The 15,891-nt window shown below is 30.7% G+C and overlaps 3 protein-coding genes across 4 annotated transcripts; all 3 read right to left on the reverse strand.

Annotated features, from left to right (window-relative positions):
• Positions 1 to 255: 255 nt before the first annotated feature.
• LOC101210388 (cytochrome P450 705A12) lies at positions 256 to 4,160 on the reverse strand. The gene is made up of 3 exons (XM_011653487.2): positions 3,494 to 4,160; positions 1,275 to 1,617; positions 256 to 1,075 (listed from the first exon to the last, which is right to left on the reverse strand). The coding sequence occupies exons 1-3, from the start codon at positions 4,051 to 4,053 to the stop codon at positions 422 to 424; spliced, it is 1,557 nt and encodes a 518-aa protein (XP_011651789.1). The 5' UTR covers positions 4,054 to 4,160; the 3' UTR covers positions 256 to 421.
• Positions 4,161 to 6,881: 2,721 nt separating this feature from the next.
• On the reverse strand, positions 6,882 to 8,675 carry LOC101207196 (protein LIM1). Its single transcript, XM_004149557.3, has 2 exons — positions 8,314 to 8,675; positions 6,882 to 7,080 (listed from the first exon to the last, which is right to left on the reverse strand). Exons 1-2 carry the CDS (start codon positions 8,615 to 8,617, stop codon positions 7,067 to 7,069), a joined length of 318 nt encoding a protein of 105 aa, XP_004149605.1. The 5' UTR covers positions 8,618 to 8,675; the 3' UTR covers positions 6,882 to 7,066.
• Positions 8,676 to 8,949: 274 nt separating this feature from the next.
• Positions 8,950 to 12,894, reverse strand: LOC101207443. 2 transcript variants are annotated; one of them, XM_004149558.3, is made up of 7 exons: positions 12,422 to 12,890; positions 11,681 to 11,854; positions 11,510 to 11,602; positions 11,363 to 11,431; positions 10,153 to 10,359; positions 9,513 to 9,638; positions 8,950 to 9,404 (listed from the first exon to the last, which is right to left on the reverse strand). In XM_004149558.3, exons 1-7 carry the CDS (start codon positions 12,683 to 12,685, stop codon positions 9,246 to 9,248), a joined length of 1,092 nt encoding a protein of 363 aa, XP_004149606.1. In that variant the 5' UTR covers positions 12,686 to 12,890; the 3' UTR covers positions 8,950 to 9,245. The 2 variants fall into 2 exon arrangements, with proteins under 2 accessions (XP_004149606.1, XP_031739073.1); XM_031883213.1 differs by lacking the exon at positions 8,950 to 9,404 and having other exon boundaries at positions 9,577 to 9,707; positions 12,422 to 12,894.
• Positions 12,895 to 15,891: the final 2,997 nt, after the last annotated feature.

A 15,891-nucleotide genomic window follows, 5' to 3' on the forward strand; every position in this document is an offset into this window, starting at 1 on the left:
CAATTAAGAAAATAATAGTTAACTTTTAATGAAAGGGTAAAAGGAAGGATCATATGACCTTAAAAATATAATGATGCTGACATTTTCCTCCTTTATCATGTTTCTCTTTCTCACATTCTTATTTATGTTTGATAAATATTTTATGATTTATATATATTTGATAGATTGAAAAAAATAACTTTTATTTTACCCTTTTGAGTTATTATATATACTTTTTTCTATGAGATGTGGGATGAATAATAAACATTTTTACCATAGTTCAAGTTAGTTGGTACTTAGCTTATTCCATCAAAATCTACTTTAAATGTAAATTTGCATTGTCATTATGACAATTAAATTGTCTCTTGGTTGATATTAATAATGTAAAGTCTATATAGCCCAACTACACCCCAATTTCCATATCCTCATCCAAAGTGCTTCCTCATTCATTTAGAGTGTCATTAAAAGGGTTGAAGCGAACCATAGGAACACAACGAAGAGGGTTAGCCATGGGCAAAGTAAAGGCAACTCCAATCTCCATATCCACTTTACTTATTCCATCTTCATTATTATCTGGTTTTCCAATAATTTTCCAATCAAAACACTGAACCATTGTTGCAATCACATTGCTAATGAAACTGAAGGCCAAAGTGGAGCCAGGGCAAGCTCGTCTTCCCCCACCAAAGGGCACAAAATTGAAACTTTGTTGCCCCTTAATCTCGTACTTCACATCGCCAGTGAATCTTTCGGGGTCGAATTCGTTTGGATTTTCCCAGATTTTTGGGTCGCGCATTATGTCGAACAGGTTGACTGCAACCATTGTGTCCTTGGGGATGTCGTAGCCGTCGATTATGCAGTCTTGACGACATACTCTCATGGCAATTGGGACAGCAGGGTAGAGGCGGAGAGCCTCCTTCATGATAGCTTGTAAGTAAGGGAGATTTGGGAGGTCGTCTTCTCCGACGAGTCTGGTGGTTCCTACGACATAGTTTATTTCGTTTCTAAGTTTGTTGAATACATTAGGATGGTTCAGAAGTTCCGCCATTGTCCACTGTGATACCTCTGTTGATGTACCAGTTCCGCCTAGAAATAAATCCTACACAATGAATTTCATGAAATTTCATACTATCATCCAACTCTAAAATATTTAGGTCATCCACTTAAATTTGGTAATTAAATTTCTTAAATCATCACTTTCAAACCTATTAAAGATTATAGAGATGTATAATCATCAAATATAAATGAAGGGAAAAGTTGGTAATTAAATATATGATAAGAAGGGGGTGAAGACTTACAAGCAAGAAAGCCTTGATATTGGTTCTAGTAATGTTGAACTCAGCATTGTGATCTTGATAAACCTTCAACAAAATGTCCATTAAATCTCTATCTTCCCTATCCAAACCTTCTCTTTTTCCTCTATCTTCATGTTGCCTTAATATTTTCTCCAAAATCTCATCATACCTCAAAGTCACATCCCTTGCTTGTCTTCCAAACATCCAAAACGCCAGCCGCTCTAAAGGCCATCCAAACACATCCCCAAATGCTACTTTTGAAGCCATCTCAAATGTTTCTTTTACTAATAATCTTATCTTCTCCGCTTCATCATCATCACCTGAACATCTCGTACTCATCACCAACCTATTGCTCAATCCAAATCATTGATATTAGTTTTACAAAATAATGGCTGTGGACATATTTAAACTATTAGTAAACATAGCAAAGTATAAATGAATTTTAAATTTTGTTGTATTTATAATTGTTTAAAAATATTTATATACTCTTAATTATTAGTCCTAAACTTTTTATTTGTCGCAATTACTCTAAGATACAAGTTAAATAAATATATTTCTTTAAAACAAAGATAATGAAAATGTGTGTCAACAAAAACTTTACTCAACTAGCACATACATGTATTTAAAGATAAAAAAGTACTTTGATTCAAAATTTTCTACCCTAAATTTGTATTAAAAGTAATGAAAGTGTATTTGTGCTTGATAAAAATTAAGACATTTTTCTTTATTATTTTTCTAATTTTTTAAATTAAAAACAAGTTTAATGATCTTGTAAGTTTTAATAAAATGAGAAGCTCTTGTAAAAAAATCTAAAGAAAAAGAAAGTTATGTCTTTATTTTATATGCAATAATTTAAATAGAAATGGGAGAAGTTCATTCACCATATTAAATTCCATTAAATTTGGAAATTTGAGTATTGTGGTAAATAATTAAATATGTTTCTATTCTTATTAACAAGTCTTAATGAAATTGTGAGAATGAAAACAATTGCATGGCGGGCAGTTAACAATTAGAAAAGACCAATAATTTGTCAAGAAAAATCTTTTTAAAATGTTAATCAACAGTCTCCATATTTTTACTCTAATGTTTAGTCACTTATTTTATAGGTTAATACTAATGTAGATATAGTGGAACAAAAATATTTAATTTGGTTGGTATTATGGTATATGGTTAGGTCATATTTTATTTTACATGAACATCGTTGTCATATATTTGTATAATATAAATTTTTAGAAAAATCATTTAGTTTATTTTGGTAATCTACCTAGTTAAATATTTAATTGATTCAAGCTTAATATAAAATTTTATATTGCATTCTACATAGTTGTAAAATTGTATTTTAAGATACTGTTATTATATTTGATATAGAGTATAAATAAATGCAAGTTGAAATCCCCCATTGACTCCAATAAATTAATTAGATAAACCGAAATGAGTTTTAATTTTATGAAATTTCAAGTATATTATAATCTTCTTTTCAATCTCTATTTACTTTTACTTAGCTTCCATTGCTCTAATCTCTTTTTTTAAATAGAAGATACATTTTAAACAAGTAATAAGATTTAAATAAGGTTAGCTTTTTAGAATATAAACTAAAATGTCTCACCCAATATTTCTTAGTACATAGTTAGAAGAAGCAAACTTTTCCTAAAACAACTAGGGGATGGATTATATAATTTTCGTCTTACGGCTTTTTTTCTCAAATAGAAGGCATGTGTCGAGCTATATGTTTGTCAATGATTTTGAATCATTTAATTTAGTTAATTTGATTTCTTAATCAATAATTTTGAATTATTTAATTTAATTAATTTGATTTCTTAATCTTCAGGTATGATATCCTAATTAAAAATAAACTTTGTTTAGGTTAAATTACAAATTTACATCCTTGTTTTGAAAAAGCAAGAGTGCTATGACTTATAATTCAATCCAAATTAGTTCATATGGTTTGATAGGATATTAATAGATAAATGTTCTAACATGGTGATAATTTTTTTAATCAAACTACAATATAGAGTTTTTATGGGATTTTATATGAGACACTTCAGTTGAGTTTTGGAGCGTGTTAGAAAGTTTGTGGTTAGATTATAGTCCGTAGATCAACATTGAGTTAAGAGTTAAATCATAGACTTATGAAATCAATTTCTAAATTCTAACTTTGGTTACGATCAAAGAAAAGTTGAATATACGTTGAGATGAAAAATGATTGGTTTATGATTTCATACCTACAAGTGCTGTTGTTGGTGAGTTTGACGAGCTCCGCCCCTAAATCCACAGCCTCCTTCTTCTCGCCGCACTCACACAATTTCCTCAACAATTTCAACATTTCTTCTCTCCGGACACCGCGCGATCTCTCAACTTGCCGCTGCGATAAAAGCTCCGTCATCGTCAGTTTCTTCATGAATCTCCAATAATCCCCGTACTCTGCCGCGAAGAATCCTGCATTCGCGTACGGAAGCTCATCGCCGAACGCGAATTTCGGCCGCGACGAGAAATTAACGTCCTGATTCTTGTAGATTTCGGCGGCGTAGGACGCCGAGGAAATGACGACGCATGGGACTCTGCCGAGTCGGAGAAAGAGAAGATCGCCGTACTTGGTGGCGAGATTGTGGAAGGATTTATAAACGGATGGCGAGAAGTGGTGGAGGTGGCCGATTAGCGGAAGGGCCGGGGGAGTGGGGGGACGGCGGGGGGCATAAGAACGTCGATGAAAGAGATAATGAAGAAGAATGGTGAAGAAAAAGAAGAGAAAAATGTAGAGAAGGTAAGAGGTTGAATCGGCCATTTTAGATTCCACTCGGAAAACGGAGCTTCTTCATCTTCCTGCTTGCAGCCAAGTCTTTCATATAATTCTTTACTTTGGAATTAAAATATTGTTCGTGTCACGTTCAAGTTTTAAAATAACAAATACTTAAATACTCATATTTAAAATTAAAAAAAAAAAAAAGAAGTAAACTTTGGTACTTTCTAATTACACAATTTAATGTAAAATGTAATACATACAATTTCTTTTTGTTTTAAAATTAAAGAAAAATGAGTTTATTGTCTTAAACTTTTGTTTTATTTTATCTAAATTTTATATTTTAGTATTTTTATCTCTGATTAAAAAAAAAAGGTTAACCCGTGAATTAGTAATAAATTTTAAAATGTCAACTATGTTAATGATAAAAAAGATAACAATCGATAACATATCTCTTAAATTAAAAATAATCTCCAATAGGGCACGTAACAATTAATTTTATAATAAAGCTATTTTAATTGTTATTTATTATACTTGTGTGACCAAACTTTGTTTTAATTGTAATCTTGAATGCTTTGTAAACTGTGAGTGCATGGAAGACTATATCACAGATTGAAATTGTCAAACGATTTTCAAATTATGTAGGGAGCAAATGTGGTCTAATCATCCACACAAATTGCAATTGTGGCCGCAAGTGGAATAAGAAAGGGGAAAGAAATAACACCTTTTTTGTTTTAAGAAAATGCATGTTTCTTACTAGTAACTTTTTTTTCTTCTTTTGTGTTAAAAAATAAATTACAAAAAATGGTTCATATTGGAAATTTATATGTTCATATATGTTCAAAATCATAGCCATGGCCTCCAATAAACGATTTTGCCAACTCTCTATTTATAAAATATTAGTCTGTATATATATTTTAATATTCAAAATTGTTTGATCTATTATTAAACTTTGCAAATATTTTATTATTATATGTTTCCTTCATTTTTCAACTCTTTCATTTCTATCTATATTTCTATTCTCAATTAAATAATTTTTTTAATTAGAAGTTTAGAAATTAAGTTCGGGTTACGTTTGACCTTGATGGAGTTGTTACTAACAATTTTTATTCTATGAGTTACCTATACCTGGGGTGTTTAAACATGTGTATACGGTTAAAGTTTTAAGTTTGAAATTTCAATGTCGTCTTTAGTTTCAAGTAATTGGTATCTCAATTATTTAATTTTTTAAACATTATAAATCATTCTTAAGTCGTTATGTTTTAATTGATGAGTGTGAGTTTCGAAGGATCTCAATGTAGAGAGTGAACAAGCACTACGAGAAAAATGGTATTTCTTGACGTTTTTTTAATTCAAAATCAAGTATTTATGCTTTCAACGTTTAAAAAAACATCAAGAAAGCCAATTTAAAAAATGTTGAAGTTTACGATCATGTAAAAACGTCAAAAAGTACTAACATTTGACATGTATGAAACGTCAAGCCAGTTTTGGAAAAAATCATTAAAAAGAAGAAAAGAAAAACTCTACTCCATGATTATTCTAAAATAATTATAGGAAAAATTGGAGAGATGGAATTCAATCATAGTCGAAAAACCAAAATCTATAAAGTGTTGGATTATGTGAAAGTTAGATCTTAATCTGTAAGAAAATGTGGTTTTGTTGGTCTTCCTCAGCTATATACAATTAAAATGGTAAACTTTCACTATCATGTAAGTTATTTAAGTCCATAATTGTGATTATACACTATGTTACTTTTTAACTTTTTACCTACATATAAATTAATTCAAAAATATTAAAAATTAATTCAAATGGCTGGTCAATATTTTGAAACAAAGACATAAAAAATGAATAATCTTTTAAATTTTAAAAGATGATTGATGGTTCGTTCTTACAATTGTTAACTATAAAACGTAGATCATGTGTTATTGAAGAAATCTTATGCATGTATACTATGTTTGAATTTAAAATCGTTGTCCCAATATCTGATTTGCGCTATATTCTAAGAGAAAATCACAAGATGGGAACTCAATATATAATATGATATTGGTTGTCTTCTTCTTATTAATTGGTATATTTAAGATTAAAGAGAGGGTGGGCAAAATTTAAGTATTTTTTTATTTTTTTTTAAAAAATAATAATAACATTTTAATTTCCAAAATGAATTTGAGTGGAAGAGATAAGATAGTTATTGGAAGTAATACAATGAGTAAGTATTCACATATATAACTTAATATTTAAAAAAAATAGATATATTCATATAGCAAAATTTGAATTCAATTTTGATATCTATGATTGATAGACTATATTCCTAATAGGAATACTTTATTATATTTACAATGATTTAAAAACAATGTATGTATCCTGAAGTATTATTAATGATTCATATTTCACTTTTTTTACTTAAATAAAAAGTTAACTAAAAAGAAAAAACCATTTTTGTCCAAGAAGATCCAATTTCACAATTTAGTCTTGGGCATTATATCCAATTGCATTTCAAGTCAATTAGTAAAAGATCCAATTTCACACTTTAGTCTTGGGCATTAGATCCAATTGCATTTCAAGTCAATTAGTAAGATGCACTTACATGCAGACTTCTTTTTCCATTTTGCACTTTAAAAAATAAAACCCAAATAAAGAAAATTACTTCAAAATTACTGCAAAAAAAACAATGCTATAAAGATTTCCTTCCGAGATGCAAGATTTAGGATGCTCGATTGACCTAAAAGTTCTCAATTTTGATATATTATCAATTTTATTGAATATGAAAAAGAAACGTTCAAATGAACAAAATTCAACCGATTACGGTTTTGATCCTCTCAAGAAAATAAAATTACTGACAGATAGCTTTCAAATCAACATATATAAAATACATATTCAAAGATTAAATTGACATTATTATAGATATTTTATTTATTCCAAAAGAAGTACACACTTTAAATACTCAAAGGTATGAAGAAAAATAAAACATATAGGAGTAACATACACATTAATGCTTAACAGACCTCATTCCCTGCACATTTTATCTTATTATCGAAACTCAAAAGGTCTTGTTTCCATTTCATGACATTTCGCCTGCAAAATTACAAACAGCAGTAATAACTATATGTATCAAGAACACTCGTAGAAAATTTATTCTTAGATATAGGTGACAATCATAAAATGAACTCATGACTTATTAGTCGGTTATCGAGACCATGTCTCATTCTTTACCATCAAACCAATCGTATTAGTTTACTTTTGAAAAATCCATCAACAGAGAAATCACTAACGAAAAAGAATACAACTCTTTTGCACATTAAAAAATAATAGAGTTTTGATAATGAAGGGTGAAATCGGTTTGTGATTTGAAAACAAATATTTGGAGTGGAAGTGATTTGGTGGAACGCGAAGTTGTATTTTCATATTTCAGTCATCTTAAAAATGTTTTTCTGAAACATTTCAGTCTTCTTAAACCAATATCGAATCATTGACTATTACATTCAACCTCAACTCTGATTAATTTATTTATTAACAGTTCTATTATTATAAATTTTATACAAAAAAAAAAAAAAAACTAATGTAGTAAATGTAGTATTGCACGTATTTTAATATTAACAAAAATAAAGTTAGTTTATAACATAATATACAAATATTTGTCAAGATTTTATCTACTTTTAGTGTATTTTTTTCACTTCAAAATTTGGATAGACGAAAACCTAAAAATATTTTTAAAATATCTATAATTTTGAAATACATGATTAAAAAACAAGAACAGTTCTCAAAACAAATTTGCCATAGAAATATGCACCCAATCCATTTGACTAAGTCAACTTGAAAATATAACATAAAACTCAAATCCATTTTTCGTTTTTAGGTAACACTTTTTTTTTTGTTATCTGTTTTTTTTATCATTTTAAAAAATCAAGCCAAAACATGAAGAGTAAATTTTTTGTTTTATTTTTCGAATTTAGCTCTTGTACATCAAAAAGTTACAAATTGTAAGAAATTCAATAAACATATGCTTAATTTTTTAAAACAAAATGGAGTTTTTTCCTTTTTGGTTTAACTATTGTGGTAAGAGAATTAAGTTACTCTTCAGTAAACCCACTTGATGTTATTACCTTGTATTTTGTAGTTTTTTTAAGAAAAATATAGTCAAATTTTAGAATATTATTGATAGAATCTATCAAAGTCAATCATAAATTTTAAAATTTTGTTATATTTTGAAATATTTTGTTTCATTTTAACGGCTTTTTTAAAATCTAATTTCTTAAATTCCTGAAACAAAAAGCACAAATAATTAGGAAAGAGATTGAGAGAGTGTACATGGATCAAAATTGGCAGTGCACTTCTGCGGCAACAGCATGGCCAACTCACGATCAACGCCGGTAATAGGAGGGCCATTGACAAGCACACACAAGCAAGGCTGGCCGAGAGTTTTGATTGCATTGCAACAGGCAACGGTCGGTGGGATGGGCCGGAATGGAGCAACCGATGGCCTACAAGGCATCAACCTAGCAAGGGAAGAGAAGAAGGTGAAACTACAAGTTTCCCCTTTGCCTTTTTCGGCCAAACTTGTTGCCAACAAAAACAACCAAACTGATAGACATTTCATGCTTAGATACCCCATGTTCTTGAACAATAACAAAAACTGTGTTGTGAAAAACAATGTACATTTAGCATTAAATTTATAAGGGATTGAGGTTCGTACCATTATGCACCTTCATCCTAACCCACAATCACGCTTCCATTGCCAGTTTACGTCTCCCTTTGCTTCTGATTTGTCTCTATTTCCCAACATAAAGAAGTGATGATTTATCTGCCTGTACTAAAATTGTAATAAAACATCAATCACTTGTGACTCCTCCAAGCCTGCAAGGATTAGGAAGGATATTGGTCATTTTTACATCCAATGTGATCCAACAACATGCTCAAATCTTCCGACTTTATGACAGTTTAAAATGAATGAAAGAAATAAATTCTTCTCCAAGTTGAGTGCAATTTAAATATGCACCAATTGAAATACCGTTGGTGCTTTCGGAGTTCAAGAACATTTTTGGCTGTTAATGTAAATAGCATAAAACAATGGAGTATTCCAACCATACTATCCTTACAAGCTTTTGAAATATAAAATACATTGAGTGAATGGAGGACTCATATAATTTAAACGTGTTGAAAGGAAATTTCTCTCTTGATTCCTTTTGGTCAATCTCTAATGGTTATTGGCATCTGTGGTAGAACAAGAATACAGGGTTTGATTACGAAGATTCGCTTTTTTGTCCTTTTAGATTTATCACTGCAAGCTCTTTCTCAACATATTCTCCAGCTAACATAGATGGATACTTGTTGGCATGTGGAGATTCAGCAAAGTGGCCAAGAGGCTTCAAGACAGCGTCAGAAGCTATATGGGCAAATAACTACATCCAACGAAACAAATACTTAGATCCTTCAGAATATGTATGAAACTAAGTTCAGTTTGCTCAAAGTATAAAAGAAACGATGATAATATAACCGGATTCACTTACAGTTGAAGAGACTCTCCAGAGGCTGCGATTTTGCTCTGATGCGAGCTTAACTGCATCCCTTGTCCTTTTTGTGACAACTACTTCATGCATGCCAGCTATGCAGTCACCAGCAGTCAGCCATTCAATCTACTCAAGCGTAATGGAGATAAGAGTGCATACCACTGATGGAAATTGCATATCTCTAAAACATGCAGTCTTTAACATGGAAGTAGAATGAAATAAGAGTTAATCAATTAAATAGTATTCTACAAGCTAAAGACCCATGGTAAAGAGAAATGGAGAATGGCTACAATGACACCATTTGGCATTTGTAAAATCGCAACTTCTCTCAGAAGATTAATCATAATTCAGTCTACATCAGAATTCACTCAACTAAAGAAGCATAAATGACTCTCATTTCATCATGTTATCTCCTACCACCCAACTCCTCGACAAAAGCATGATTGATCATTCAGGCTATAATGCCAGTTTTAAACATAGGGTGATTGCATATTAACCATTAAGAAAGAATCAGCAATCTTTTGACTTTAAATTTTATTCTTTGAAAGCCAACTGAGTATTTGATTATAGCGATAGTCTTGCTAATGATAGATAGAATATCATTGATTACAAGTTCTTGCGTTCACCATTACTATCTTACCTGTTTCCCAATCTGTATCAGAAGACATCCAATAGGAACCTTGACTTCTACTTTTTGCCCATTTCTAAGCCAAATATACAGACCAGGAAATCTGCTTCTGCCATGGATAGTCAGAAAATTCAAATCATAGTGATACCCTGCAAAGACTGTACCCTCCTGACCATGACGATCAAGGTCGCTTCCTGTTGGAGCAAGAAGATGAGGTCCCTGAGATTTCAAGAAGGAAAATAAGTTTTAGGATGAGACGAAGCCAATACTGGATATGACTATTAAGGAACACAGGCTTTTCTCTGGCAAACTCAAAGAAAACTAAAAGGAAGATCTTTTAGAGCTTTCACAACAGAATATGCAGAAAAATAATCAAATACCCAAGAAAAAAATCCTACTCTCTACGGCCAAGAATCATTGTGAAACAGATGAGATAATTTCATTAGGGAAGTAAACGAGTTGTCTAACTCTTGTCTAGTAAGATAATATGAAAATAAATCATAGGAAATACCAAATATTGGAGGAGGTTGGTCAGGTTCAGCAGGCCTTTCAACGGTAACGTCTTTTTTAACTCTAATAAAAGAATGTAATGCCATTCCTAAGTGCAAAGTTAGATGGTGAAAGTACTCTAAATGATATATTGCATGTGATGTAGTGATACTTAGCACCCCGGTGACAATGTGCCTTAAGCAACAAAGAATTGGATGCACTAACCCCCTAACACTATGTGAAAAGAAATTCCTTAAGAAATAATGGCCGCAAACTACACAAACACCCCTGCTTCTTCATTCCAATTGGAGAAATTCATAATAAGCAGTAAGCCAGTATTCACACGTAAATAATACTGGATCATTCTTTCTAATCAAAACAGCATTTCATCCCTCTCTTAAATATAAACAGGTTTCGTTCGGGATGTATCCTGAATTTTCTTCTTTTTTTTTTCCATGAAGAGAATATATAAAATTGATAATATATGTGCATCACATGCATTATTAAACTAGTTGAGAATAAATGATAGAAATCAAGGATAGTACGACGAAACGGCCTCAAAAGGGAGCCCATAAAGGCAGGGGTTTCAAAAGATAGAACCTAGACAGTATAAAATATTAACAGTTTCCAATAACCTAACATAAGATATCCAATAAAAATAAAATTGCAGCGGGAAGGAGATCTAAAAGATAACAGCAGATGACTGATAAAGCGTGTCATACTAAGCCGAAACCTGCTTCATCAGAGAAGTGAATGCATCCCTGGGCAAGCCAAACCCAATTGCTGCCATTTCCGCAACAGCCTGGTATAAAGAAGGTTTTAAGTTATGTGCGTAAATGCAGCACAGTAAAAATGGAGAAAACTTCATCCAATTACTTGCCTCTATGGCTGATATCATCTTGACACCCCAAGCATCCATGGTATCTTTCCATTCAGGAAAACCCTCAGGAATAACCGGCTCAGCATTGAGTTCCTGCACAAAATACATCAAAATTTCAAGGAGAAAGACACGACTATCGAGAAAAAAGAGGGGTTAAAGAGATGATAAAACCTTAAATCGGGTGTTTGAAGGGCGAGGACCCACTCTCCACATGTATCGCCACTTGGGATCCGGCCCCTTGGGAAGTAATGGTTGGAATTCCTTGGGCATTGCTCTTATATTTTCCTGCATTTCATCGTCTACCAAGCTTTTTGGGATTTCCACTCCTTCTGGCGTTACCCCAACCTGGTATCTCCATTTGAAATTTTAGAATTAGAATCAAAGTTTATACTTCATCATCTCAGAACAACAAAACCAAAATTTCAATTTCTTCATTTAAGAAGCTTGTTTTCCTTCTGACAGCACTGATTTACATAGATTAATTGATTCAACATCAGAATAACTCAAAACTGATGATGTCAAGCAAGGAAATATTCGTTGTTCTCTTTTCTTTCGTGCTCACCTTTAATCTATCGTTTATGTTCCTTGTTTCTTTTATTCAATTGTACACTGTGTGAATTTAGTTTATGTGCGTGGTGAAGCATCAATCAATCTCTAGCACTTTAGAAAATAATAAAGTTGCAGGAGACCAACACTGAAAATAAGTACTCTACACCAATTAACGAATCCACATACAATTTTAAGAGGAAAAAAAAAACAAAACTCATCTCAAATGATTTGAAAAAAAAAGCCAAAACACAACCAAGACAGCACACTTCGAAGAAGAACATAAAATCTAGCCTCCGATCGACCTACATTTTGCCAGTGATCAAACAAAATCTCGCACATAATCAAACCAATTTGCAATTTTACCTGGTAATGCAAATGAGGCCTTGCTTGCAGACGCTTGAACTCGGTTGGTTTTTCAAAGAACCTTTCCATCATATCGATGAATCGATCGTTATCCTCGGCAGAGCATCTCGGATCCTTCACCAGAAGTGCGCCAGTTTCTTTCAGAGTCCGACTGACTACCTCGCACAGAGAAGTGAGTTGGGGCGAAAAGTCGATCGGAGAGCCGGCGGCGAGTTCCGACGAGGCCGTTAGATAAGAGGCCAAATCGATCACAGGCAAATCCATCAAAGAATGAAGAAAGTAGAAGATGATTGAGAGAGTATGAGGATTTCGAGCAAAGCACGGGAGAGTTCAACGAGTGATTTTTGGTGCCCAAATTTTTGGCTTCGCAATATGAGCAGTTGTAGAAATTTGGATCTATTGAAGAGAGTCGTTTAATAGAGGAGGAAACGAGACGAATTTTGATCGTACAGTTTAATTTCGAAAGATTGTGGATGAACATTTCTAATCCTTCCATATTTGACACGGAATTGTGATTTGAAATTTTATTTTAAATGTGCAAATATGTTCAAAATATTTATAAATATACGAACGTATTGCCCTCTATTTATATTTATTTTATATTACTATATCTGCACATACAAATATATTGTTCTTACATTTATAATTATTATTTTTTTGCATTTTGCTATATTTGAAATAAATTTTATTATTGTTGTTGTTTTACCCTTCAATTTCACATTTGATTTTTTCAAATTTTCAACTCTCAAAGATGATATCTAACTCAAAAACTTCACCTATTTTACCATCCTTTACTTGAATATTCAGAAACTTTTACATCATACAAACAACAAAATTACTATGTATTTTTCATGCCATTGAAATTTATGGGTGTATTATGAAAAAAAAAACCATTAAAAGAAAAGCTCAGGGGATTGAGAGCCTTTTTGTGACATCTTTTGAAAAAAAATAAGTTAACTTATATGCATGAACATGTTGGTATTGGAAGTGTGATCAAGGTTCCGCAATATCTAAATAAAGAGTGGATTATGGCTATGTCAGGGATAACTATTATCATCAATGATAAAGAGACATTTTTTATTGAAAACAAAAGTAAGGTTAGAAGGGTCTACTATTTAACAGTGTGAACTGGACTTGGAAACATTATCATCGACCAATCTTTTTTTTACCATACGATCAACTCAATTGGTTGTTAGAATTAGTTGTTGGAGGTGATCAATTGAGTTGGTGATCAAAGTTTATCACTTAGCCGTGATAGTTGAAGTTGGTAGTCGTTTGTTCTTGAATGTCAAACATGGTTATTGAAAAAGATTTTCGGAGGTGGTCTTCAACAAACATAGTTTCCTATGGACGATCATTTTGTTTGAGGTGATTGTCAAAGTTTGGTTGTCGAACCATGTCGTTGAACTGGAGCAACATTAGTTGTTGACGATGGTTGTTGCCTAAGTTGTATGTCAAATACTGTTGTAGAAGTCATGCCTTCATAGATGGTGATCATAAGAGCATGTGGGAAAAGTTGGTTGTCGACGTGGCAAACAAATGAAGTTATTGAGAACATTAAAATGAGGGACGTGAAGTTCTTCAATAGACGTCGAGCCTCCAAATTTCAAATTTAAAAAATATGTATCCTTATTAAATTAATATCACATTTCCAATTTGAATTTCATTATCTTCTTATTAACAAATTTCGTCATTATTTTTCTTTATATATACATACATATTAAATATCTGAATGTCTAATTTTTCTTATTAAATTTACCTATTTTGACATTTTCTTATTAAATTTACCTATTTTAATAGTTGATAGATGTAATTGAACTATTATTTTATTTGATTTATTCCATGATAAAACAATAAGTAAACCTATTTTAACCAAAAACTCTATTAAGCTTTTTTTAATTAACTTTGTTGTTATTGTCTCTATCAAAAGTCTTTATATATACATTATATATTTGATGAATAAAACTAACAGAAAATTCAACTTCTACAAAGTCAATAATTAAAGTTAAATATTGGATGAGTTGAAAAAACTAAAATAAAATAAATTTAAGAAACAAAAATAAGTGATAAAAAAAGGAGTATTGTAAAAACAATATGTAGCAACTTGCAATATAATCGTAAAATCAAAAGCCACGTGACCAACAAGAAGAAGAAAAAACAATACAATAAGATAAGTATGAATTTTTGTATTTTTTTTTTCTAGATATAAAATTAACAAGTTTAAACATCAATAAAACAAATAGATATAGTTTCTTTCTTAAAAATAAAAAATAAACCTATATCCTTTACTTCCATCCGTAAGGTATGCTTTATTACCGAGTATCTGCTAATATCTTTAAATAGTAAGTATAGTTGGAAAAAGTTAAATAAGAAAAGTAAATTTAATAAGGAAATTTGAAGATTGAAAATGCTATATTTAATATAATCAATAAAAAATAATAATAATAAAAGTTGTTAACAGTGAAATAATAAAATTGAAACTGAAATATTTAATTAATTTAATAAGAAAATATATTTCAGAAATTGAAATTTGGAGGTTGAGTTATTTAATATATATATATATATATATATATATATATATATATAGAAAAATAATAAACAATTATTTCTGTAAATATTGCGAACAAACTGGGACATAATTTACCAAATAATATTATTTTTAATTTGTTGTTCTGTTAGTACTTATGACTAGCCATCTAAACATTTTAATTTAAAAGGATAAAATGAAATATTCAACTAACAAAATTTGTATTTTCTGGATAGAGATCCAAAACAGTCAAACAAGCTTGAATCAATAAATACTAAAACTTACTCCTTAATCCAAAGTAATAGTAAGATGATTTCAATCGAGTTGTTTAAGTAAACATGAAATGAGGGTTGAATTGAGGACGAATAAAAATGCAATTGTAAAAAGAAAACACGAAGGAAAATAAAGTTTAATCGAAGATTGTCGAAATAAAATGAGTCCAGTATTACAACTTCGACTCAAAATGCTTGATCTAAATTTTTATTACATTACAATGCATTCTCACCCCATTACATAGGTCCAACCATCCCTAAATAAGATAGAATTAGTAAAATAAAAATAATAATTTATCAAAAAAGAAGACCCGACAAGTTTGTAGCATTTAACAATACCATTTAAATTAGTGACATATTCATAATCCTCAAATCTTCACACACACAACAAAAAAACTACCTACTTTTGTGTTTTGTGTTCAAACTTTTTTTAAAAACACAGAGAACGAGACTTTATTGTTTATATAAATGAATTATTTTGTGGTTACCTTCAGAAATCGTATTTTAAAGTAAATGTATTATACATGTTTTAATTGTTTTTCATATATCATTTCAAAATACATAAATAACAAAAATAAATCATGAAACAAATAGATTAACACTAGTATGTATTGGAAAGCATAATGAAATATAATTGGTTAGAAAATCCAAAGCTACATATTATATAAAAA

This window comes from Cucumis sativus, chromosome 3, assembly GCF_000004075.3.
Source record: "Cucumis sativus cultivar 9930 chromosome 3, Cucumber_9930_V3, whole genome shotgun sequence".
NCBI classification, from domain to species: Eukaryota; Viridiplantae; Streptophyta; class Magnoliopsida; order Cucurbitales; family Cucurbitaceae; genus Cucumis; species Cucumis sativus.

Bases quoted from the DNA above. Each gene is read 5' to 3' on its own strand.
- LOC101210388 (XM_011653487.2), bottom strand. From the start codon at position 4,053: ATGGCCGATTCAACCTCTTACCTTCTCTACATTTTTCTCTTCTTTTTC. The intron at 1,618-3,493 runs GTATGAAATCAT...ATTGAGCAATAG, and splicing joins ACCAACAACAGCACTTGTAG to GTTGGTGATGAGTACGAGAT. The intron at 1,076-1,274 runs GTAAGTCTTCAC...TTCATTGTGTAG, and splicing joins ATATCAAGGCTTTCTTGCTT to GATTTATTTCTAGGCGGAAC.
- LOC101207196 (XM_004149557.3), bottom strand. From the start codon at position 8,617: ATGGGGTATCTAAGCATGAAATGTCTATCAGTTTGGTTGTTTTTGTTG.
- LOC101207443 (XM_004149558.3), bottom strand. From the start codon at position 12,685: ATGGATTTGCCTGTGATCGATTTGGCCTCTTATCTAACGGCCTCGTCG. The intron at 11,855-12,421 runs GTAAAATTGCAA...TGGAGATACCAG, and splicing joins GGCCTCATTTGCATTACCAG to GTTGGGGTAACGCCAGAAGG. The intron at 11,603-11,680 runs GTTTTATCATCT...TATTTTGTGCAG, and splicing joins CTTCAAACACCCGATTTAAG to GAACTCAATGCTGAGCCGGT.